The 25884-nt window shown below is 40.9% G+C and overlaps 1 protein-coding gene across 1 annotated transcript; it reads left to right on the forward strand.

Annotated features, from left to right (window-relative positions):
- The first annotated feature begins 667 nt into the window (after positions 1-667).
- On the forward strand, positions 668-23923 carry C2H13orf42 (chromosome 2 C13orf42 homolog). The gene is made up of 4 exons (XM_036743906.1): positions 668-1084; positions 20060-20207; positions 22377-22617; positions 23749-23923. Exons 1-4 carry the CDS (start codon positions 668-670, stop codon positions 23921-23923), a joined length of 981 nt encoding a protein of 326 aa, XP_036599801.1.
- The last annotated feature ends 1961 nt before the right edge of the window (positions 23924-25884 follow it).

The following is a 25884-nucleotide window of genomic DNA, read 5'->3' on the forward strand; positions in this document are numbered from 1 at the left end:
TAATGACAGTCCAATGCTTGCTCAGAGTGGGGGACTTATCAACAGCAGCTAAGAGCTGCATATGCCAATCCTCACAATCCTAGCTTAGTGAGTGGCTTACACACCAAATAGATACTCCTTATGATCTGTCTTAGTGCTGTCTTTAATCCCTATGCAACTGGATTTCATTTTGGACCCAAGAATTATTTCTTCAGGACCATGGTCAGCACAGAATACGCAGCTCTGTAAAGCTGAAATAAAATCGATCCAGGCAACGTACTCAAATATATTACAGTGACTGAAATGAAAGGGAACAGTGGAGCGGAAATGAAGTCTCTGGCTTCAATTATCTGACTGGGGGCCCTTTTGATGGAAGATAACTAGAAGATATTTACACTAATAACTCCGAAGCCTCAAAAAATGCTTAGGTCTTCTTTGACACTCATTGGGCACTACTTTATGCTTTTAGATTATTTATGCTGTCATTAGTTATTAAACAGAAATGTTTCATATCTGACACATGCTCAAGACAACTACCTGACAGAGTTTTCATACTCTGAGACTCATGAGGCTTCCCACCTTCTAGTAAAAGGCAAGGGGTATGGAAGCAGCCCACCTTGCCCCAGTTTAGATCAAGTGGCTGAAGGGGAGACATTTAGGAGTCACCAAGAGAGGGAAGCAGCACACCATGTTTAGAAAGATTCATTCCATCTTTCAGTCCAATACCCAGAGAAAGTCCCTGACTGATGAAAGCTCTTACTATGATGGAACCAACCCAACTGTAAGGCTGATCCGCAGTAGCTCTGTGTACATTGTAGGAGGCAATGGGGAGAAATTCAGTGAGTCCTTAAAAAAATACAAAAGCACTACCAGCATCGACACCAGCATGTACTACCAGCAGAATGAAGAGGATCAAGCATGGACCTACTCCCGGACTCAGGACTGCTTGCAGTATTTACAGGACCTGTTAGCCTTGAGGAAAAAATATCTCAATAGCCTCAATGAATTGAAGGCCAGTCGCACCCATGGGATTTCTTCAACTTCTTCCAAATCTTCCAAGGGAGAAAAAAAACCTTTTGGCCCATTACCTCTTAAGGAACATAAGGTAAGCACATCTATATCATGGTAGGTAGATAAGATTCTTTCTGATTGCCTGGCATAATTTTTTCTAAGTATTGTCTATTTTCTCGCTTTCACTGTCCAGGTTATTTACTTAATTTCTAAATACTTGCCAATTATTCCTCAGAGCACTCTCTTTCCTCTTCCCCAACATGAGGAACGAGGGCTAGAATCATCTTTACTTTTTAATACAAGAGAAGCAGAGGCAGATAACTATATCTACACAATATCTGACATTCAGATAAAAAGAAAAAATTCAGATAAAATCAGATATTTCCAGGGATCCAAATTTATATGATATAAACCAAGCCAGAGAGTTAACTTCAGGCCTCCTCTTTAATCCAGGTGTTTTGAGGGTATTTCCACGGACACAAAGACAGTCAGTGACTCACATAGAAACCAAGTCAGTATACATGGAGGAGAGAGAACTCAAATTCAGGAGATACCTACGATTGTTGGAATGCCTTGAATTTATCCAATATTCTATATTTTTAAAGATGGCCTTCATAAACCTTGTTTCACTTGGCCCTTACAAAAGGCCTGGTAGGTACAGCAGGTGTTATTATCTCTATTTTATGAAGATGTGGAGACTAAAAGAGAGGGTAGATCACACACCTTCTATTGCATCCCTTCTTTCATCAGTTTTATGTTCAGCATTGTAGTCCTGAAACTGGTCATGTTCATGGGTTTGAATCTCTGTTATTGTGCGTTCTTTTGTATTTTCATTTCTCTTTACCCCGGTGATTAGTCGATAAACCACTCTGGGGCAGGTCTTGTATTTTCTACTTTGTCTATAATTCTCAACCGTGTTGTGCACACACAGTGCACACTCAATGAATGTTGAATGACTGATTGACTGCCTGCCAAATCTCGGGTGTCGTGGGTCAGTCTAATTTAAACCATCTGTATTTAGCTCCAAAGATGAGCAGTTCAAAGAATGATTTGAACACCCTGAAAATAGGCCAGTAGGTCCCTTGGCACTTGTACAAGAAGAGGAAGAATGACTTACAGTATCCTCCTGGGGTGCTCTGCTTGCTATACCATTCTAGATGTACCATGCTACAACGGAAAGAACCCTCTTTGGAGTCAGAGGATCTAGGTTTAAATCATACCTCTGATGCTAACTTTGTGACCTTGGGGAATTCACTCAATTTCATTGACAGTAGTTTCCTTCTCTGTAAAGGGAGGAGGTTGGACTATGTGGACTCTGAGGCCAATCATGGCTCTTGGGCTATGATACATTGATCTCCCTTCCAGAAAGAATTTATTGGTATCATCACTGATGATAAATATCAATATGTTGTGAAGAGTGAATCCCCTTCCTTTTCCTTTTTCTCTCACTCCTTTAACCCTCTGAATGGAAACAGGTAGATTAGGAGTAGGGGCCATGGTATGGGTATAGAATAGAGTTTACAGAAACATCTGGGGAATGGAGTAAAGATTATATAAAAACTTTGGAAATCCTTCAGAAATTATCCCCCTACCCTCCATGTCAGTCATCTGTTGGGAAGCAGTTGTTAGGGGCCAAAGACTGCAGAGAAGAGAGTTTGTGCTTCATGATCTTCCTTGCAGTTCCTTTTTAGATTATGAGCACCCTGAGGTCAGGAAAGATGCCATTTTTTATTTTTGTGTCCCCAGTCTGCATGTAGTAGTGGGTGTTTAATAAACGTTTGTTGAATTGGATTATGTTAATGGCTTAGATGTAGCTGCTTGTCTCATTGTCTTTTCTAGATCGTAAGCTCTTTGGTGTAGGGACCCTATCTTACTCATCATTATGTCATACATCACACCAAGCTTAGAGCTTTGCAAATAGTAGGGGGCCAATAAATATTGAATTGAGATTAACTCAGTTGACTGCATTATTTTATCACTGAAAAAGCTCCTCCCTGAGAGTCATGTGGGAAGTGTCCATCCTCCATGTTCTTTTCGAGATTCATTGGCAGCCTCTGGTCATTGGGGTTCTGTGGAGAAACTGTCAATGGCCTGAGGTCTGGGTCTATAAGCACTTTAGAAAGGACTCCAGAGTGGGAAAGTCAAGTCACAGATTCTGAGAAGGAATTTCCCTGTGGGTCTCAGATTCAACAACTATTTAAATAAAATATTTATTAAGAGTAAACTGGGTTTAGAACACTGGATGAGATAAAAAGCTCAATTAAGATGTAATCCTTTCCCTCTCTGAGCTTACAACCAACATACACAAATAATTACAATACAAAATGGTACATGATAAGCATATTGTAGAGGATACAGGAGTATGCTAATGGTTCTCTTGAAGAAACATTTGACACTGGCATCCCTCAGTGTTGCAGGGAAAATGATAACATGTAGTGGTTCTAGAAAATAAGGGCCTGCATATTTTATAAAAGGGCTGGTAATTTGTAACCAAATGGACAAGAACTACTTTGTGAACGATTCACGTCAAATGGCATGTCAGCTACTGTTGTTTTAGTTTTCTGCACCTGGTTGAAGATAAGGGACTTGTAGGGGTTCAATTTTATTCAATTCAACAAATATTTATCAAGTACTTACTATGTGCCAAGCACCAGACTAGGCAATAGAGATTAAACAGGCAAAAAATGAAATGTTTCTTGCCCTCAAAAAACTTATAGTTTACTGAGGGTATGTGACTTGCACACATAAAGGTTATCTTAAGATTCAAGCTGAGTCTGGAAGGAAGACAAGCATTCTGAATAAAGGAGATGAGAGAATGCTTTCTAGGCATAGGTAATTACGATTTTTGAGAATGTACAGATGCCAGGGATGGAGAAGAAGCTTTAGAGCTTGAGGAAGAACTGTTTTTAAGTGTAAAGTCACTTGTAAAAATATTGACATCATCTGGAAGTAATAATTCATTATTAATGAACTTCTAAAAGCTTAGCTCCAATTAATTTATCAAGCTTTCAAGGTTCCTGAGAGAATGGACCTCAGGATCAATACGGAATGAATTAGGACAGTTCTAAAACAAGAAGGAAGAAAGGAAGGGAGGGAGGGAGGGATAAGAAAGGGAGGAAGGGAGGAAGGGAAGAAGGGGAAGGAAGGAAACTGGGAGAGAGGGAGGAAGAAAGTGACAGAGGAAAGAAGGAAGGAAGGAAAGAGGAAGGGACAGAGGAAGGAAGGAAGGAAGGGAAGGAGGCAGGGAGGGAGAAAGGGAGAGAGGGAGGAAGGGACAGAAAGAGGAAAGAAGGGGGAGGGAGGAGGAGAGAGGAAAGGAGGGGAGGGGAGGAGGAAAGAAGGAAGGAAGGAGGAAGGGAAGGAGGAAGGTAAGAAATAAGTATTTGTTAGGCATCAACTATGTGCCAGGCACTTTGCTAAGAGCTGTACAAATATATCATTTGATCCTCACAACAACCCTGGGAGATAGGCACTATTATTATCTCTATTTTACAGTTGAAGAAACTGAGGCAAACAGGTAAAGTGACTCACTTAGGATCACAGAGCTAGTAAGTGTCTAAGGTGGGTTTAAACTTGGGACTTTCTAACTCCATGCCCTGTGCTCTATCCATTGTTCCACCTAGTCGCACTTGTCTAGAAGGGGACATTATTAAGATATCTGAGGGTCATGAGGTCATTGATCCCTTGAAAACACGGAGGTGGGGATTACCACAAAGGAGCTAAATTTTAAAGGGGGAGGGGGAGGAGCTAAATGAGAACTTGAGACAAAATTAATTTTACAATTTTCTTTAGATCTAGTACTTTAAATGATATAGACTAAGTGACCATCTGCCCTGGGTCATACCATATTGCGTATGCGAAATGAGGAAGAAAACGGCTTCATCCAGATTATTGTTGGATTAGAGTATTGATCCTTTTTGCTTTATATTATGGTAATTTCTAAACATTCCTCTCACCAAACTCCCACCAACAAACCAAAGAAAAATAAATTAAGGAAAACTAATCACCACAGTAACTCAGCTGACATCATATACAGTATGCCCACACCCTTCTTCAAGGAAAGAGAGAGATGCTCTTTCCCATCTCTTCTCTGGGAACAAGATGGACCATCATAATTACACACAGGGCTCATCTTTATTTTATTTCTCTTTACCTTTATATTATTGTTGTCATTGGGTATATTATTTTCTGGGTTCTGTTAACTTCATTCTGCATCAGTTCATACAGGTCTTCCCATATCTCATAGAATTTCTTATATTTGTCATCCCTTCTGGTGCAATAATAATCCAATACATTTATGTATCCCAAATTTTTTAGCCATTCACACAATCAATGGGTACCCACTTTATTACTATTTCTTTACTATCACAGGAAGTGCTGCCATGAATGTTTTGCTCCAGACTCTTTAAACTTGAATTGGTCAGCCAGTATCATCCCATTCTTTGCCTTTCTCTCATGTGATTGAGTTAGTCAATGAGCATTTTTTCTCTCTCAAAGTCTATTATTCCATACAAATCATAGAGATGGACATTGCGAGGTTTGTAGGGAGGCAACTCCACTTACCCATGGAATACACAACAGAATCATTAGCATTTACCTTGTGGTCGCTCCAACAGTCACTCCATTGTGCTGCTTCCTTCTCTTTATTTTTGCTTTTAGGGAGCCAGATTACAGCATTGGTGGCTGGCATCATCTCTCCTTTCTCTAGGAAAAAAATCTGGTTGAATTGGTGAGGGGGTAAAAGGAGGTTTTTTTCTCCTTCCTGTGCCCTGGGAGGTATGTGACAAGCAGCCTTCTCTCCACCAATTCATTACATCTTTCAAAACTCATCTTTTCCAGAAAGTTTTCCTTGATTATTTCTACCCCATTTTGATTAATTCTCCACTCTGACTCTTCACAGTCCTTATGTTTAAATTTATAATATCTGGTATTTGTTGATTTGGTGATTGGAAAATGTTTTAAAGTTACAATGGATTCCCAACTAGATCATTCAAAACCACCTGGTCACCACTCTGATGGGGAATATATGTACACAGGGTGTCCCAAAAGCCTTAGTGTAGTTTTAAGCTATTAAAGGTTTCAACTGCACTAAGACTTTTGGGACACCCTATATATGCTTCAATATCTAACAAATTCTTGATTTTATCATTGTGAGTTTTCCTTCTAGCCATAAAGATTATGATATCTCCTGGATTAAGCCTGCTAATTTTCCCCCTTCAAATTTCATAAATATATGTATGTATATATACACATGTATGTATATACATACATACATTTAGAGTATATATGGATATGCACACATGTTATAGATGTATATGCCATGTAGTTGAGTATATAGTATACATATATCCACACACTATACACACATATAATCTGTAGTATATATGTATATGCCACGTAGTCTACTATATCATAATATAGATACATATACATATATTATACACTCGTAGTTTATAAGTATATACATGTCTACTATGATATACTTTCAATATTTTACAATATACTGCCATAGATAGTATATGCCACCATTTTTGTTCAGTCATTTGAGTTGTGTTTAGTGACCTCATTTGGGGTTTTCTTGGCAAAGATACTAGACTTGTTTACCATTTCCTTCTCTAGCTCATTTTACAGATGAGGAAACTGAGGCAAACAGGATGAAGTGATTTACCCAGGGTCACCCAGCTAGTGAGTGTCTGAGGCCAGATTTGAACTGAGGAAGATGAGTCCCAGCACTCTATCTTCTGTACCATCTAGTTGCCCCTTATATACCATATATGATATATGCCATATCTAGTATGCTAAATGGTATATATGTGGATAGTAGATATACACACACATCCACATACATATATGTATATATATATGTATGTGTATATATGTACATATATGTACATATCTATTTATCTATGCGTGTGTGTGTGTGTTTGTTTTTGGTCCACATCTATGAGTTCATTGGAATAGAGAATTCTCGGTGTGGAAGTTCCCTCCCCTGATGCAACTCATCAATTTATCAATAACTCATTTTCTTAAAAGATCCCTTGGGAAGGTATTTAAGGGTTAATTGATTTGTCCAGACTATGACAAAGAGAAAAGCAGGACTTGAACCCAGATCTTTCTAATTTGACTCAGTGATTTTCTATGAAAGACAATTTGTAAATGATGAGAAAAACATGAAAATAAAGAGCATGAGGGGCAGCTGGGTGGCTCAGTGGATAGAGCCCTGACCCTGGAGTTAGGAGGACCTGAGTTCAAATCTGGCCTTAGACATTTGACACTTACTAGCTGTATGACCCTGGGCAAGTCACTTAACCCCAATTGCCTAAAAAAAAAAGAAATAGTATATATACATATATATGTATATATACATACATACACACATATATGTACACACAGAGAATATATACATATATAGGTACATATATACACATAGATATAGATATAGATACAGATATAGACTTACCAGGTAAAGAAGGAGGTAGGTAGTCTCAGAAGAACAGAACATACAGAACCACAATGAGCCTTTTGCAAGCCTCAGTGCAGTGCACAGTGTGGTAGCAGACAGTGCTCAAGACTAGAATTAGAGGCCTGAGTTGAATTTGGTCTCTGCCACTTATTAGCCATGTGAGCAGGTCACTCTCCCTCTGGGCCTCAGTTTTCTCATCTGTAAAATGGGGTAGTTGCTTTGCACTGGATTGCCTCTACAGTCTCTTGCAGCTCCATGTCTCTGATCCTGGAGGTTCAGAGTTCTGAGAGTGAAAGGGTGAAAAGGAGGGAAGTTGAAGAGTGAAACCAGGGATGTTATGCTGCAAAGAGCAAGCTTAGGAAGAGGATCCACAGTCCTCGAGAAATTAGAAATTTGGACAAGAAACCCGGTGGGCTTTGGAAAGCTGTGTGAAAGAAGTCAATTTGAAATGCAGACCTGGGGAAGGGGGTGAAAGCTTGAAAAGGGCAATTCTGAAAACCACCGAAGGCTAAGTGTGGACAGCAGATTAGACAAGGGCCTGTAATGTGATATGGCAGAAGAAAAGACCCATTCTATTTAGAGCTGCCTGTAGGGTTGCACAAAGGAGCCATTGCGTCATGGAACACTGTCCCTTTGCTCCGTGTGACACTAACAAACCCGAGGATGGAATGCAGGCTTCTGGGTTTAGTGAAGAGATAAACCCGTGGCAGCAGTCCAGAGAAGAGGGGAAAATGCCCTAGAGAACAGGCAAGATTGATTGAGAAGCAACGTTTTGGATAGACACTGGAAACTCCCCATATCAGTATTGGTTCTAACGATGAACTCAATATAGCCAAAGCCTGCCTTGGACCTCATCCACCTAAAGGAATTTAGTTACTCAAGTACCTTGACAACCTCTGGAGAAGAGAGATACTATTATACAGTGAAAGGCGTCCTGAGGGAGGCATTGGGAGACCGAGGTTTTCATCATAGCCCTTATGGGCTATTTGATCTTAGGTTGGGCAAGGCTCTTTCTGTGCCTCAGTTTCTTTGTCTGTATGTAATCTGTATGTAATATGTTAAGCTCTAGGTTTATGTGGTTCAATCCCCTGGCTGTTACTGGACATTTGATCTCAGGCAAGTTTTCCCTTTCTGCGTCTCAGTTTCTTTATTTGTATACAACCTATTTACTGGAACACTAAAGCTCTGGGCTCATATGTTCAATCTTAGGGGAGAACCCATTAAATCATACCTTTCTTTGTCCAACACTAGTTGGATACAACTCATGTCTAGGTTCCCAGAGATACAGATATAAAAATTCCCCAGATCTCATACAAACATTCAAAGTAAAAAATATATATTCATCAAGTATGGGACAATCTTTATTCCACCTTATAGAAAATGCCAAACACACACACACACACACACACACACACACACACACACACTCACAGTATCTGAAGCTGAATTTGAACCCAAGTCTTCTTGACTCTGGGCCCAGTGCTCTCTTATCCACTGCACTACCTAATTGTTTCAATTAAGCATGTTGTAACCACTAAGGGATAGTGTGGCAAAGTGGATAGATACAAAGTTTAAATGAGTTTAAATCCCACCTCTGACACTTGCTAACCGTGTGACCATGGGAAAGTCTCCTGCTCATTAAAAAAAATTTAAGCTTTAGTTTCTTTATCTATAAAGCAAGAAGGTTGAACTAAAAGTCTTCGGATCTTGACTGAGGGCCTGCTCCTTGGCATCCTCTTTCCTTTTTTGCCCTGAGGCAATTGGGGTTAAGTGACTTGCCCAGGGTCACACAGACTGGGTTTGAACTCAGGTCCTCCTGACTCCAGGCCCAGTGCTCTATCAACTGCACCACCTAGCTGCCCCTCCATTTTTATTTTTGCAGCCAAGGACCTTGACTCTAGTAGTTTCCTAGGCTACATACAGCCTGTCCCCAAAAGTCTTAGTGCAGTTTTAATAGCTTAAAACTGCACTAAAATAAATTAATAGATGAAAAATAGATAGATGAAAATAGATGAAATATAGATAATAGATGAAATAATAATGAAGTAATAGATGAAAAAGTTTTAGTTTTATTAGTGTTAATTTAAAACTAATCGTTTAAAGCTAGTAAAACTGCACTAAGACCTTTGGGACACCCCATAGTATAAACATTGCATTAGGACAAGTCAACAAGCATCTACTCTGAGGCCCCTTCACTCCATTCCCATCTCTCTGTTACCTTATCCTTCACCATCACTTCACTCTATCTTCTCCTTCCCCTACAAACATTCTCCTTTGTCCCAGTAAGAAAACAGACAAAAAGCATTCCTTTCTATCCACTTTTCTTGGCAGTATGTGGACTCTGCTACATTTTCCTTTGATGGGGGTCTGATGTAAGTTAGGAGGAATCCTGAGATCAATGGGTGTAGAGGTACAGAGCAGGGGGCTGGGAGAAGGGATAGGTGTGCGGTGAAAAAGTTTAACAGTCACTGATCTAGGACATATCACAAGGAAGAGACTATTCATTCCATCCTTTGAGGTCAGCCAACTTTGGAAGCAAATGTCCCCATATAGACAGTGAATAGCCAAGGTTCAGCTTTTTTCCCTTTTAAATAGTTTTTATTATGAATTAGAAATTTACCAACAAACATGAACATTTCCATACCCAAAGAAGTCTAGAAAATAGCAATAATACAAGAAAACACAAATCTACAACAAATAGCTTGTTCCTTTTAATATATATTAAATGTTGCATGGTACTTCCAACATTGCTCTGCCTCTATGTGCCACACCTCCCCCAAATCCCTCTCTGGTCTCCTGTGTATTTTTAAAATGTGTCATTTATCTATTTTCTATAGTGCTCCCTTATCTGCACCATGATCATGACTCTTTTATTATCCCTGCATTTGCCATCCCTACATATGAAGCCTTTCCTTATAACAAAGAAGTATAGTCAAGTAAAATCTATTTGGGTTGTCGTGGTCATGACTGGAAGAGTTCAGCTTTGAAACTTAGATGACTCTCTCTGTCTCTCTCTGTCCTCTCTCTGTTTCTCTCTCTCGCTCTCTCTCTGTTTCTCTCTGTCTCTCTCTCTGTCTCTCTCTCTCTCTCTCTCCATATATATATATATATATATACACACACACATATATATATACACATATATATATATATGTATTTGGCAATCAAAGGGCCTAGAATGAGTCTTGGGTTTGCTGTTTATTAGCTTTGTACACACACACACACACGTGTATGTAGATATACATATACATTTTTGCTGTTGTTGTTGTTGAGTTTTTCAGTTATGTCTGATTCTTTGTGACCCCATTTGGGATTTTCTTTGCAAGGATACTAGAGTGGTTTGCCATGTCCTTCTCTAGTTTGTTTTACAAATGGGGAAACTGAGGCAAACAGGGTTAAGAGACTTGCCCAGGGCCACACAGCTAGTGTCTGAGGTTGGATTTGAACTTAGGTCCTCCTGATTCCAGGGCCCACATTCTGTCCACTGGGCCACTAAGCTGCCCCAAGATTATGCATGGGAAGTGCTTTTTAAAATCTTAAAGCTATTATAATTATAGGATTTATAACTAGAAGGATCCTTAGAGAACAAAGAACATCTAATCCAATGCCCTTACTTTACAAAGGTAATAAATAGCAGACCCGAGATTCATTCTAGGCCCTCTGATTTCCAAATCCCATGTTCTTCTTTCTGAGCTGCAGCTACCTTGTTATCATAATGACAACCAGCATTTACACAGGGCTTTAAACTTTGTGGAATGTTTTCCATACATTATCTCATTTCAACCTCCTGATCAATCTGAGAAGCTATTGTGACAGGCAAGATTATTCCCACTTTGGAGGTGGGGAAACAGGTTTCAAGAAGGTAAAGTGAATTGGACAGGGTCACATGTCTAGTAAGTGTCTAAAGCAAGATTCCAACTCAAGCCTTTTTGTATCCACGTCCAGTCGTGTCCAAAATGCCACCCAGTGCCTCTAGTGCTGGGGGGATGGAGGGAGAGATCCTGCTACAGATGCTATACTTTCAATGACTAATAAATTGGTTAGACTCAACGTGTCTGGCCAAGGAGGGTAGGCAAGATGACCAGTTTATAAGGGACCTTTCCGTGGGAAGGATTGATCTCTGAATAATGGAGACTTGGTCCCTCAGTGTACAGATTGGTCAGGCATAAACAATGTTCAGTTAATGATGTATGATTGCCCGTTTTTCACTTTTCAGTCACAATCAGGATTCAAATGTTCTTCCAACAGAAATCAGCTTTATTATGATAAAGGGATGAATAGCCCACTGGAGGCTTCTGAAGTGGACCCAGAAGAGCAGTCTGTTCTAGGTCAGCTCATGCGTTCACTTGTCTAAGTTTCAGGTGTGGCTGGAACAGTACCAGGTACACAGTTCGAGGGAAGGAGAAGCCTGAAGCTTCTCCTGAGATCTCCTGAAGCCTCTAGGTTTAGAGCCAATGAGTTTGGAAACCAGTAAAATGTCCCTATGTTTGGAGTAAGAGGCTGGGCTGCAGCTTAGAGACCTGGCCAGCCAACTTTTGAGAGCACAAAGGATGCTGGCAATACAGGCTGTAAGCCCCAGCTGAGATGTGAAGATAGGACAATGGCCCGACAGTGATTTATTTAGTTAAAAGTTTACATGCGAAGATATCCCCCACCCCCCACCCCAGGGACAGTTCCACATGATATAAGAGGTTCACAAGACTCCAGAGAAACAGTAGCAGTGTCTCCTAAAGGTGGTTTCTGCCCAACAGTGTGAATAGTGAACAAGGCCAAGCTCTTTTTCCTATTGGTTTCTTTTGTTAAATCTTGGAAAGGTAAGAGATCAATACTAAATCAATTCTTTAAGCGTCCAAATGCCCTTGTTGAAACAAGACCATTTGTTCAGACTGGTTTGAGTCTAGTTCCAATGTCGGCTTTCTAGTCATTTAGAAATGAATAGACCAGGTCAAGGGAAGGGTTAATTGGCAAACCACCTGAATGAAGGAAGCAGGGATTCTGTGAAACTCTGGCTCTGGAATCAGGAGACCTGGGTTCCAACCCAGACTCATAGGTTTCCTGTTTGTGTGACCTTGGGTAAGTCCCCTGAATTCCCTAGGTCTCACTTTCCTCATCTCTGAAATGAGGGGTTGGATTAGATCACTTTTGGAGTCTCTTCTATCTCTACAACTACAGTAATAAATGCTACAATTTACATAGTGCTTTAGGGCTGGCCAAGTGCTTTGTAAGCTCTTCGTAACAATCTTCCGAGGGTTTGTTGTTCAGTCATTCTGGAGTTGTGTCCAACTCTTATGACTCCCTTTGGGGTTTTCTTGGCAAAGATGCTGGAGTGATTTACCATTTTCTTCTCCAGCTCATTTTATAGACGAGGAAACTGAGGCAAACAGGGTTAAGCCCAGGATCACGCAGCTCGTAAAGTGTCTGAGGCAGGATTTGAATTCAGAAAGACAAGTCTTCCAGATTCCAAGCTCCATCCACTGCCCCACCAAGCTGCCCTACCCTCGGAGGGAGGGAAGTGCTCCTATCATCTCTATCTTATACATAAAGAAACTAAAAGTGAAGCCGATCATCCAGTGTCCTCCAGATGGTAAATGTCTGAGGCAGGATGCGTTTCCATATATTATCTCATTTAATCATTACAACAAACCTGGGAAGTAGGGGCTGTTGTTATCCCCATTTCACAACCTAGGAAACAAAGACAGTGTTTAAATGACTTGGCCAAGGTCACGTAGCCAGTAAGCGTCTGAGGCAAAATTTGAACTCAGGGCTTCCTGACTCCGGATTCAACACAATACCCTTTGTGCCTTCTCTCTGTCTTGACTGAGATATCTTTTTGATTTTTATTTTTTTGAGGGGGAAGGCAGGGCAATTGGGGTTAAGTGACTTGCCCAAGGTCACATAGCTAGCAAGCCTGCCAAGTGTCCGAGGCCAGACTTAAACTCAAGTCCTCCTGACTCTGTGCATTGCTCCACCTAGCTGCCCGGAGATATCTTTTTTAAACAAAACGTGTTAAGGGTTGTCCTTTATCAGAGATTTCCCGGAATTGCAAGAAACTAGAGACTTACAGTTCTTTTCCCTGTGGGGTCAGCCTAAGTAGTTCAGATGGTGTTTCCCTCTGTTTGCTTTAGCCTCCGCAGACTTTTCTGTCTCTTAACTGCAGCTGTGACATTTCAATGCAATTAAAGGAACTTTTATTTTTTTAAGTAGGAAGAAATGCGTGGAGCAAAACATAACGGATGAACAGAGACAGAAAGTCAGAAGACTTGGGTTCAGGGGTGTGCTGGCAAATGTTTAACAATTGGCTGGGGGTGGGGCGATGTAGGCATGACACATTTTAAAGTTTAATCTACGTTATTCACACTTTTTTTCCTTTCTCTTTCTCAAGTCTGCTCTAGGCAATGAATACAATAATAAATCAAGCTCTGGTTTGAATTTTTTGCTGATTTCTGAAGTGTAAATGTTCACAGTGAAAATTTAACAGCCAGCTCTCACTGGCAGGTTTGAGCTGTCTCCAGTACATCTTGCCTAAGGCCTAATCTTGGCTCTGTCTCTTATTAGATATATGACCTTGGCCAAGTCACTACTTTTTTTTTAAGGCCTCATCTTGAGGTCCCCTCTGCATTGGTAACTAAGGTGGGGCTCCAGGTGGGGCCAATGAAGGGAGGTCTGATTATATCTTCGATCCCAAGTAGGCCCAAAACCCCTAGCTACTAGGTGCTAAACCGATGTGGGAGCGAAGCCCCCGGGGTCCCAAGGGGAGTTGCTAAGACCAGAGCCAATAGTAAGAGCTTAAGTTCTGGTTGCTCAGATGACATTTGATGATGGCTAATGAGTGCATAAAAAGAGAAGACAGAGCTATTTGCTTAGGGCTCTCACTCTTGAAGGTGTGCTGATGTGGAGGCTCTGGGCAGCTTGTAAACCCGGATGTTGGGACTTTGTTAAACTTTGGTAACTATGAATGAGATTTGAATCAGATGTGGATGTTTGTAATTTGTTTGTGTTAGCTCTGAAGCTCAGGGTGCTGCCTTTTCCCCCTGAGCGGAGTGAGTGATATTTGCGTGTTTGATTAAATTGAGATTGTTAACCCCTTAAGGTTGCTTTCCTTCGTAAAGCAGATCAAAAGAACCTGGGCTTGCAGCATTCCCGTTATTGGGCTTGTGTTCGTTTTTCACGCCCACAGCAGCTGCTAGCCGGATTGTTGAAACACCCTCCTGGCTCTCAAGTTCCGTAATCTGTGATGTAAGTTCAGAAACACGGTTATAATGGAATACCAGATATGGCAAATGAGAACTAGTGGATATGAACAGGCTTACTACTTAAAGCCACTCTTGGCTTTTAAAACTTGGAGTGTTTAAATGGCTTCACTCCCCCCCTCCCCTTTTCCAATAAAAATGTCTCCAAAGACTGTTATTCCTGTTTCATGATTCAATGAAACATGCTTAGGAAATGACCTTGTTGAAGAGGGAATCTGTCCAAATTACTCCTTTTGTGTGGAATTGTGGGTAGACGTTTACAGCAAGTTTCAGCTTACCTAAAGAGCTTTAGATGCCTGCCAAGATGCTTCAACGATGTTTTCTTTATTTTCTCATGACAAAGAGAAGCAATTAGTCGTGGTTCAAATCTAAAAGCACACTCTATAAACATAAAAGAAAAAAGTCAACTTATTTAAAATAGTTTCATAGAAATATGAATTTCATGTATTTGGATACATGTGCGAAGGGCAGCATGTCAGAGCACTTGGAGAGTCAACCTTGGAGCCAGGAATTTGTTGTTAAGATAAGGGAGTCATTTGCCATTTGTTTCTCCAGCTCATTTTACAGATGAGGAAACTGAGGCAAAGAGAGACTAAGTGATTTGCCCAGGGTCACACAGCTACTAAGTGTCTGAGGCCATATTTGAACTCTGATCATCCTGACTCCAGGCCCAGAGTTCTATTTACTGAGCCACCTAGCTGGGTTCAGATCTGGCCTTTGACATATACTGATTGTATGGTCCTGGGCATAACTTCTAGGATCTGTAGGCCAGAAGTATCCAACATGGGGCTGAGAGCTTACACGAGGCCAACATTACCCAGTGGTGCACAAACCAAATTAAAAATGCAATTGGAAATTTTAAAAAACAATAATAAAAATACAATAAAACATAGATAATGCTAATTTGTGATTTTCTAAGTCAATATGGTCCTGTTCTATTTGATTTTGATAGCACTGCTCCAGTCAGCTCCTTAAGAGTAGAAATTTCAGAGAAGATGCCAACATGCTTTGGTAGAAAGTTTCCTTACCTGAGAGTTTTCTGTACCAAAGAAATCACAAGGCCAGATGTGTGTTTAAATACATGCACATGCACACACACAGAAATAGCATCATGTTTCCCATCGTGCCAAGCTATATGTTTTACTCCTATTCAGCTTTAAAACTACATTTCCCAAATGAAATAAAAAATTACATCTATAATTGCTTCTGTCAACCTGAATTCATAAATATTTCTAGTCAACCTCCCATTTTCTCTTTTTTTAGACTTAACTATTTATATTACATCCTCAGTCCCATGATTTAGTCTCTTTACATGCTGATTCTGTCTTATTATCTATCCGTCTATCTACCTATCCACCCATTCATTTATTTCCTTATTTAGTTGGCTAGGGAGCACGGTGATTTGAGAGATAGGAATTTGAGAGTCAGGAAGACCTGAGTTCAAATTCAGCTTCAGATACTAGCTGTGCGACCTTGAGCAAGTCACTTAGTTTCTGTCTGCCTCAGTTTCCTCACCTGTAAAATGAGGATAATACTAGCACCTGCCTCCCAGGGTTGTTGTGAAGATCAAAAGAGATAATAATTGTAAAGAGCTTAGCACAGTGCCTGCCGCATAGTAAGCACTATATAAATCTTAGCTGCTAATATTATTATTATTATTAATTACTGTTATTCCTGTCTTCGATTGGATTACAGCTTATCTATTAGATATGTGCTATAACTCCCATGACATTGAGGGGTTATGAGACATAATGAAGACCGCATTAGAATCTTGGATCTACCACCACTTGCTGGGCAACTTTGACCAGGTCATTTAACTCCTGGTACAATAAAGATAATACCACCTACGTCAGAGGGTTGATGTAAGATAAGTTCTTTGCCAACTCTAAAGCAATATATAACGGGGAACTATCATTGGTGAAGCACCTGGTGTCCCCTGAAGGCTGCCCCAGGTCCAAGGCCCTTTTGGGAGAGGGTAAATAATCATTCATGAGCCCACGATCAGTGAGCCCACACACATTTCTTTCATTAGCAAACCAGAGGACACATTACCTCAAACCAAAAGTTATTTTATTAAATAGCATAGTAGGATGTTACAAGAAAGATTCCCTCCCGTTCCCCTTACCAAAGAGGGTATATTCTCCCACAGGTGATCACACAACCAATGGGAGAAGAACCATGTGCCAGGGAAATACGTCCAGGGCAACTCACACTTCAGAGGCTTCTGCTCCCCCGACCAGAAAGCCACCAGTGATCTCTAATGGTCTCTGCTGAATTTGGTTCCTCTGCTTTTCTGTTCTTTCTTCCACACTCTTTTTGCTGGATGTCTCTAATGTTTTCTATGGCCAGCTGCTGCTTGAACTTTTCCCCCATTAAGGGAGAAGTCTAATAGTTTTTGTATTGCATAGCAACAAGGGCTATTTAGTTCTTTTGTGATTTCAGGCCCTAGCCAACTGTATCCAGCCAGCTGGCTAGAGAAACTTTAAGACATTTAAGTTTGTTTTTCGAACTCCTTTCCCTCTCCCGCTGTTACTCCAACTCTCTCAGTCTAATTTCTTATTTTTAAGTCAAGGCTAAACATTCATTTTAAATCCTGTCTTACCTCTGGGTCACTAGGCTGGTTCTATTCCAGTCATCCCAGGGACTCCGCTTAATGAAACTTCAAGGGAGCTGGGGTAAGGAGATTCTTTTCAAGGCTTCTAATGCCTCTGGTTACCAAGAAAAACAATTCTAGGCTAAAAAGGACTGGGAGGAGCTGGTGAAACTGGTGGCTTTTGCCCTTAGCAACTGAAATTGCTTTGCTGCCCCCATGGTGGGATTCTAATCTGTATATTCCTTTCCTGAAAAGTCATTAAAACCCTCCTCTCTTTTTCTTTCTTTTGTTACCCCAACCCATTCGATAATAAGAACTCAAATTTATAGAGTATTTGTCAGAATCAATGTCTGAGGAGAAACTTAATTGAATCTGCAGAGGCTGGTCGCTAGGAGGCTGCCTATGAGATAATGACTTTTTCAGGCACAGCAGCTTATGGTATCCATAATAATAACTGAAACTCATACAACCCTTAAAGTCTGCATATATTGGTATATGTTATCTGTATATATTATGTCATTTGAACTTCACAACAAGCCCAAAGGCAGATGAGAAAACTGAGGCTTATTGAAGTTAAATGACTTGTTGATGGCCACACAATTGGCAAGTGTCATAGGCAAGATTTGTATTCAGATCTTCTTGACCCCCAATCCAGCATACCATTTAGTGTATAACACTACATTGTCGTTCAGGAATTTTTTAGTCATTATCAGACTCTTCGTGACCCCTTTCGGAATTTTCTTGGCAAAGATACTGGAAGGGTTTGCCATTTCCTTCTCCAGCTCATTTACAGATGAGGAAACTGAGGCAAACAGGGTTAAGTGACTTGCCCAGGGTTACACAGCTAGTAGTCTGAGGCTGGATTTGAACTCACCAAGATGAGTCTTCCTGACTCCAGGCCCAGCACTCTGTGCACTATGGCACCACCTAGCTGCCCAACACTACATTATACCATCTCTACTAAGGTATGGATACCAATCTTCACTAGTGAAGGGCTTGCTCATGCCAGTGAAGTCACAGATCAACTGAAATAGGTTGAAATGTCATCACATACAAAGCACTTTTCATATATTATTTTACTTGATCTTCACAACATATTATCTAGATAGCCAAGTATTACGCCTATTTCATAGATGTAGGAATTGAGGCTCAGAGAGTTGACCAAGGGGTTACATAGCTAATAAGCTGCAGAACTGACTCAGAACTTTAGACTCCAAAGCTAGCTCCAATATCGCATGACTTCAATACTTCAGCTTTGCAATATTCTTTCTCCTAGCTACTTTTTTGCAAAGTGACTCCTTTTCTTCTATCAATGACAATGGTAACCTGCACAGAAATGTAACAGATGCAAGGAGGCCGAGAGGCCATTTAATATACTGAGGAAAATTTTCAGTGTCCTAGTTCATAGTTTTCTGAAAGGGAAAAGGCCCAAGAGAAGTTATAGGCAGTAGCCTAGGGGGGCATGTATCAAGGACTGCCTAAAACAGTATACCTTAAAGAAATGGCATAAACTTTAAAGGCATGAACTATCACTTTGTTGGGGAGGGAATATGCCAACTGCCCCAGGGCAACTAAGGTTTAAATAACTTTAAATCATGGACGGAGAAAGATCAGTGAAAACTCAGGTGTGAAAACCTAAGTAAAGCACATGGCAAATCTTAAAATCCTACAGGCATAACTCAGAGATATTGCAGGTTCAGTTCTAGACCACTGCAATAAAGCGAGTCACGTGAATTTTTTGGTTTCCCAGTGCACATACAAGTTATATTTACACTATATTGTAGTCTATTAAGTATGCAATAGTATTATATCTAGAAATGTATGTATCTTAATAAAAATACTTTATTAATCAAAAACGTTAGCCATTGTCTGTGCCTTTGGCGAGTGGTAATCTTCTGCTGGTAGAGGGTCTTGCCTTGATGTTGATGGCTGCTGTGGTTGCTGAAGGTTGGGGTGGCTGTGGCAGTTTCTTAAAATAAGACAGCAATGAAGTTTGTCACATCAGTTGACTCCTTCTTTCCCTTGAACACTTAGAAGCCATTGTAGGGTTATTAATTGGCCTAATTTCAATATTATTGTGTCTCAGGAAATGCGGAGGCCTGAGGAGCAGGAAAGAGACTGGGATGACAGGTTGGTGGAACAGTCAGAACACACAAGAGAACACACAAATTTATCTATTAAATTCATTGTCTTATATGGGCGCAGTCCATGATTTCCCAAAAGAATTACACTAGTAATGTCAAAGATCGCTGTTCACAGATCACCACAACAGATGTAATCATAATGAAAAAGTTTGAAATATTGTGAGAATTACCAAAATGCAACACAGAGACACAATGTGAGCACATTCTATTGGAAAAATGGTATCGTTAGACTTGCTTAAGGCAAGGTTGCCACAAACCTTCAATTTCTTTCAAAAAAAACCCCAATATATGTAAAGCACAATAAATCCAAGAGTGATAAAATGAGGTATGCCTGTAAATAGATGCCAGTTATTATTTTTACTGTGTGTCTTTCTGAGAGACAGGTGTTCTTCGGTTGGTCAAATTGTGGTTCTGTGATACCTGACTTTACTCCAGCAAATGTTCACTGAAACACACCCTTTAAATCCCATTAATTTGCAAATGGAAGACTCACTATTTATTTCAGTTTGAGACTGTTATTGCTCAGTTGAGTAACAATTCAATTCAGCAAGCACTTGTTTCTTAACTTCTTGGATGACAGTGGATCAGTACCTTCTCACCTCTTACTGTTGTATTACAGAAAATAGCACCAAAGAAAGCCCCACGATTGAATGCCGATGTAATGGAAGCCATCGCTTTCTTCGATTCCATCATTGCTGAATTGGAGACAGAGAAATGTCCCCGAGCTCCTTTGGCAGAGCCCCCAAATGAAGATGTCGACTTTGATGGTAACTTCACCAGACACGTGAAGTGGGTGGTGAAATGGAGCTTGGTTAAGGCCATAGGCTGATGTTGCCATCTTCCCTCTGGGGACCCCAACAGTGCCTCCTGGAGAGCCCCACCCACATCAAGTCTCTCAAATGCCATTCCAACTCTTCTGTATCCTTTATTCCAATGCCATTCAATTCGACATTTATTAAGCACCTACTATGTGCATGGTTTGAGGTGCTGTGAATACAAAGGAAAAAATAAACCAGGCACTGTTTTAAAGGAAGTTTGGGGGGGGGCTGCTTCTGCTGGTGCTATATTGTGCCCTGTATCTTTACCACTGTTCCTGGTACACAGTCAGTGCTTAATAAATGCTTGTTTATTAAATGACTGACTGTCGCCCTCATTTCCACAGCCTCATATCGTTCATCCATTTGAATAGGAAGTAGACCATGGATTTGAAGAATATTTGAGATTTGAGAATTTCACTTCAAATCCCAGCTCTATTATTTACTGCCTGTGTGACCTTGGACAAGTCATGGCCTCTCTGGGCCTCAGTTTCCTCATTTTTTAAATGAGAATATTAGACTAGATGACCTCTGACAACGCTTAACCCATGAACCTATAGTATACACAGAAAGGAGGAAGGAAATAAGCATTTGTTAAGCACCTACTATATACCAGGCATGGTGATAATAAGCACTTTACAAATATCTCATTTGGTCCTCCCTACAACTCTGGGAGGAAGGTATTATTATTCTCTTTTTACAGTTGAGGGAACCAAGGCAAATGGAGGTTAAGTGACTTGCCCAAGGTATATAGCTATCAAGTATCTAAGGTCATATTTGAACTCAGGTCTTCCTGTCTCCAGGCCCAACAGTATCTGCTGCCGCCATTAGAAACATAGTCCTTCCATAGACAAAGTTCAGGACAATCTCTGGTGCACTTGGATTTAAGAAGGATTACTGCCCCACCCTTCTCCCCCTACCACCCACTCTCAGAAAAGATTGAGGGAATACTTTCTTTCTCAGAAGGGTGTATTATTAGCCTTTTCCTGAAAGAAGTGGGTGGGTAAATTGAGCCTCACTTTAAAATTACTATTTACCTTCTAACAACTTTGAAATATGATTTATTAACACTGGTCTAATTAAATGGTGTTTTCTTTCCTGTCTTTATTCAATCTGGACCAATTTAGGGATATGGTAGCATTTGGCATGATTATCCCACAATTCTTGTGAAGTATAGCCAATGCCCAAAGTGAATTAAGCTCTTTTGTTGATGCTGTCCTTGGTCTGGCCTTCATGGCAATGTGGAGGATATTTTGATCATCACTGGATTCTGTAAAACGTTCCTAAACAGTGCCCCTCCCCTGGATTTCCTTAGGCTGAGATCTGAGATCTGTTATTTGTTAGAGTTTAGTGGAGATGTTTCTGAGAGAGTTATACCTTTGTTTTGACTCTCAAAAGCTGGAAATAATGTTCTTTTAAAAAATCTTTTTTGTTATGAACTTAACGATAATTAACAAACATTCCAAATACAACAAAAGAGAATTGTATATGAAACCATGAACTTCTGTTAACATAGTTTATCTATTAAAAGCATACATTAAGTTTAATAAAGTTTTAACAGCCAGCAAGGTGGCTCAGTGGATAGAGCTCTGGGCCTGGAGTCAGGAAGACCTGAGCTCAAATACGGCCTCACAGACACTGACTAGCTGTGTGGCCCTGGGCAAGTCACTTAACCTGGGTTTGCCTTAATCCATGGGAAAAGGAAATGCCAAACCACTCCAATATCTTTTCGGAGAAAAATCCCACGGACAGCATTAGTGTGCTATATTATAGCCCATGGAGTCAAGAAGAGTCAGTTGTGACTGAACAACAACAAAATCACCCTGTTTTTGTCCCCTTCTAAATTTGTGTGTGTTCTGTGTATTTTTTTAATATTTAATTGACATCCTTTATCCTTTTTTGACACCTTTGCCACCTTTGCACTCCCTCCCTCCCTCTCTCCCATAGAAGCGCTCCCTCCTAACAAATAAATGATATCCATTTTTGTCCCCAAACAGGAAATATCTTAAACTTTTCAGCTACTTTCTTTACTGTCTTTGTATTTTCTTTTTGTTCCTGCATTGTGATTCACCTTTGTCCGGTCAGAGAGCCATCTTGTAGACAATCCCTCCTTTCTTGCAGTGGCCACCAGCTCCCAGGAGCACAGCTTGCACTCCAACTGGATCCTTCGGGCCCCTCGAAGACACTCGGAAGACATCACGTCTCATACCATTCGCATAGTGGAAAATCATCTTCGGAAAAACGTTGAGAGGAGGACCATCAGCACTCAGAGGAGGCTGGAGAGGCATCCCATTTACCTGCCCAAGGCAGTGGAGGGTGCCTTCAATACCCTAAAATTTAAGCCCAAAGCCAGCGAAAAAGAGTAAGTACTTAAGAAAAGGACTTGTTCAGACAGTCCTGTCCAACCCTTTGTGACCCCATTTGGGATTTTCTTGGCAAAGATACTGGAGTGATTTGTCATTCCCTTCTCTAGTTCATTTTACAGATGAGGAAACTGAGGCAAGCAGGGTTAAGTGACTCGCCCAGGGTCACATAGCTAGGAGGTGTTTGAGGCTGGATTTGAACTCAGGTCTTCCTGACTCCAGGCCCAGAGCTCTATCCACTGTGCCACTTAGCGGCCCTAAGATAATAACTAAGAATAGTTTGTGTTTCTATTGTTTTATGGGGTTTTTTCTGAGTATTTTCTTCCAAACAAGCTTGAGAGGTGAGGAACGGGAGTTTGTTTTTTAATTCTAGACTTGTGATTTCAACAGTATTGGGAACTCCCCAGTGTGGAAATTGCATCCATTGATGCATATCAACAACTTTTCTATAAGTTATAATTTTAGAAAAATATAAATCCTCTCCATCAGAAGTTTCCTATGTGTGAGTAAAACCACAGATTCCATCTCTATCTCTAGTCTCAGTGAGCTTTCTCCAGCACTAAGAGGTTAAATACCACTCTCATGGTCACACAACTAGCAACTGTCAGAGACAAGACTTGAACCCTGGTCTTCCTGCCTCCAAGGCTAGCTCTTTAGCCACTCTGGGCAAGTATTATCCTATTTTACAAATGGAGAAACTAAGACACAGGGAAGTTAAATTCTTGCCCACTGAAACATAGCTTGAGCTGAAATTTTAACTCTTCTTTTGACTCTTGAGTCTAGTGATCTTTTCATTGGAGAGCATTTCTATTTTAAGTCATCTTTCCATTGGAGAGCATGCTGTCTCTATAAACAGGAGCATCTCTACACTGCCCTTCCTTCCTTTTAAAGTGACAGCCTCACCGGAAGGACCAGCTAGAATGCTCTAAGTAAGCCTCTCCTTCCCCCATGGCTATAACTCCCCTCTCTCCATGCCAACAATATATCATCAGCAGGAAAGTTCAACATTTGGCAAACGACCACTGCATTCCCAGGAAATAATGAAAGTCAAAGGTTTCTTGGGATCTGTGGTGCTGGAGGGCAGTCCCTGATCAGGCTTAACTGCCTTCTCTGTGCCTTCTTCCTTCCAGCCTGGGGACCTCCAAGCAGATTCTCTTCAGCCTAACACATGAAGAACCTGAGTGGGATACGGACTTCTTCTCTCTGGAGTCAATGACAGCACCCAGAGGAGAAAGCTACGAGACCAACGTCCCCTCTAGACAGTGGTTCCTTTCAGAGAGTCCTTGGCAACAGGCTATGTACTGAGAAAAGTTTTTGCCCTAGGTCCCTTGCCCCTTAGTTGGCCTGGCCCCTCAGCTGTGTTCTAGGGAGAAGCGATTTGATGCTCAACTCATCGCACTATGTGTGGCACAGTTTAAGAATAAAATACTTAGGCTTCTTTTTAAAAAATAGCTACCAAAAAAATGGCCTGGGATGGAGTCACACACCGAGCAGTCTGCCCTCTCTTCCCAAAGCTTTGTGCCCTCTCGTTGCCAAATAGACCTGCTTAGAACCCCCGAAAGTTTTTGATGGTTTATATAATGAAGGCGTGGCTTTTGTGGAAGACCACCTCTAGCTCCTGGTTTCCCTGGGGGCAGTCTGGGCTGCTTCCTAGACCAGAGACCTCTCTAGTCACAATCTTCAAGAGTCACTTTTCCCATTCATCGGTTGCTAGACTAGATCATTTTTCTCTTGTTCTGCCTAATGATCTAAGCCACATCATGTGTCCAAGTGGATATTAACACCAGTGCCTTGGGCTAGGACAAAGTGTAGAGAAATAAACCTTCCGCTGATCTAGTGAAAAGATTTAAATTCTTGTCCTCCAAGCAAATTTGCTAAGACCCTCCCTTCCCACTGTCTCCTTCCAGAAAGACCCTCACCATGTGCCCTGAGGGGTCTCCTTCTTTCTAAAGGCCCCTCAGATCAGAGGAGAAAAATTTAGGATGTCATCAGCTCCCAGACTCTGATCTTCTTCCACATTTCCTCCTTCATTCTAGATAGAATTTAAGGGAACACGGACCCCTTCCTTCTGCTTGGTTGCTCCAAGAGAGGAGCCTGGGCAAACTTATTCAAAGTTAGAATAACTATGAGTCTATTTTGTACAGGAAGGTTGTCTTTTCATTACACAACTGCTGTTCACCCTCCAGCCCTCCCTGATCCACTTCATCGATACTTGGGGGAGGAGAACCAGTGGGGAGAGAGATTAATTCTCTTTTTCCCATCTCCTCCAACTCAATAAATCCGTGGAAGATGTATGCAGCTGCCTAAAGAGTCCCATCAGCCACAGGGAAGAGAAGGAATTCAGCGTTTTAATTGCCTTTACCTCAGAGAGGACTAGAGAATATACTAAGTCCACTCTTTCCCCCCTCCTTTGTTTCTGCACTGGGCACTGGGCACTGGGGTCAGGGGCAGGGCAGAAGGCCTCCTTTTGATTTTCCTGGGGCCAAGCGCTCCTTGGGGTGTTCTGACCACAGAAGTAGATTCCTCAGGACTCTCACAGGGTCCTAGAGATGATGTTGACTTAGGCAGGGCTTGGTTTTGTTTTTTAAAGTTTTCATTTTTGTGAATTTGAATGTATGATCCTAAACACCTTTGACTCTTTTAAGCACAAATCTACATTTTGATTCTGTTGCCTTCTTTGGCTTTTTATACAGTTTCCATTTGCAAGGAGAAAATTCCTGGAACTGTTTCTAATCTTGTCTCAATTATTTTTGAGTGCCAATTTCAAAGATGGGTTTTTGTTGGTTTGGTTTGTTTTTTTTAATGCTTATGCTAACACAGCATTGCTTTTACTAACATATTCCTGAAGAAACCAGACATTTTGTTTCCTTCTGATAAATAAATGTTTGGAAGACTTGGAGGCATTAGTCAGCAATGTCATCCATAGCACATAAACTGGCATAGTAGATAGAGCAATATACCTGGAATCAGGAGAACTTGAATTCTGATCCTGCCTTGGATACATATTAGCTGTATGAACCTGGGCAAGTCACTTAACCTCTGTTTGCCTCAGTTTCCTCGTCTGCAGCACCTAACTCACAGGGTTGTTGCAAGGATCAAATGAGATGAAATGTGTAAAGTGCTTTGCAAACTTTAATATGCAAATAAATGCTAGTATTGTCTTACAATGGCAACTAAGAAATGACTGTGGGTCTCAGTTTTGTCCCTACCAAAGCAAAAGTAACACCAAAAGCAGGAAGCTTCCTTAGAGTTCATTTATTCCAACC

The sequence above is a fragment of the Trichosurus vulpecula genome, chromosome 2 (assembly GCF_011100635.1).
Source record: "Trichosurus vulpecula isolate mTriVul1 chromosome 2, mTriVul1.pri, whole genome shotgun sequence".
Taxonomy (NCBI): Eukaryota; Metazoa; Chordata; class Mammalia; order Diprotodontia; family Phalangeridae; genus Trichosurus; species Trichosurus vulpecula.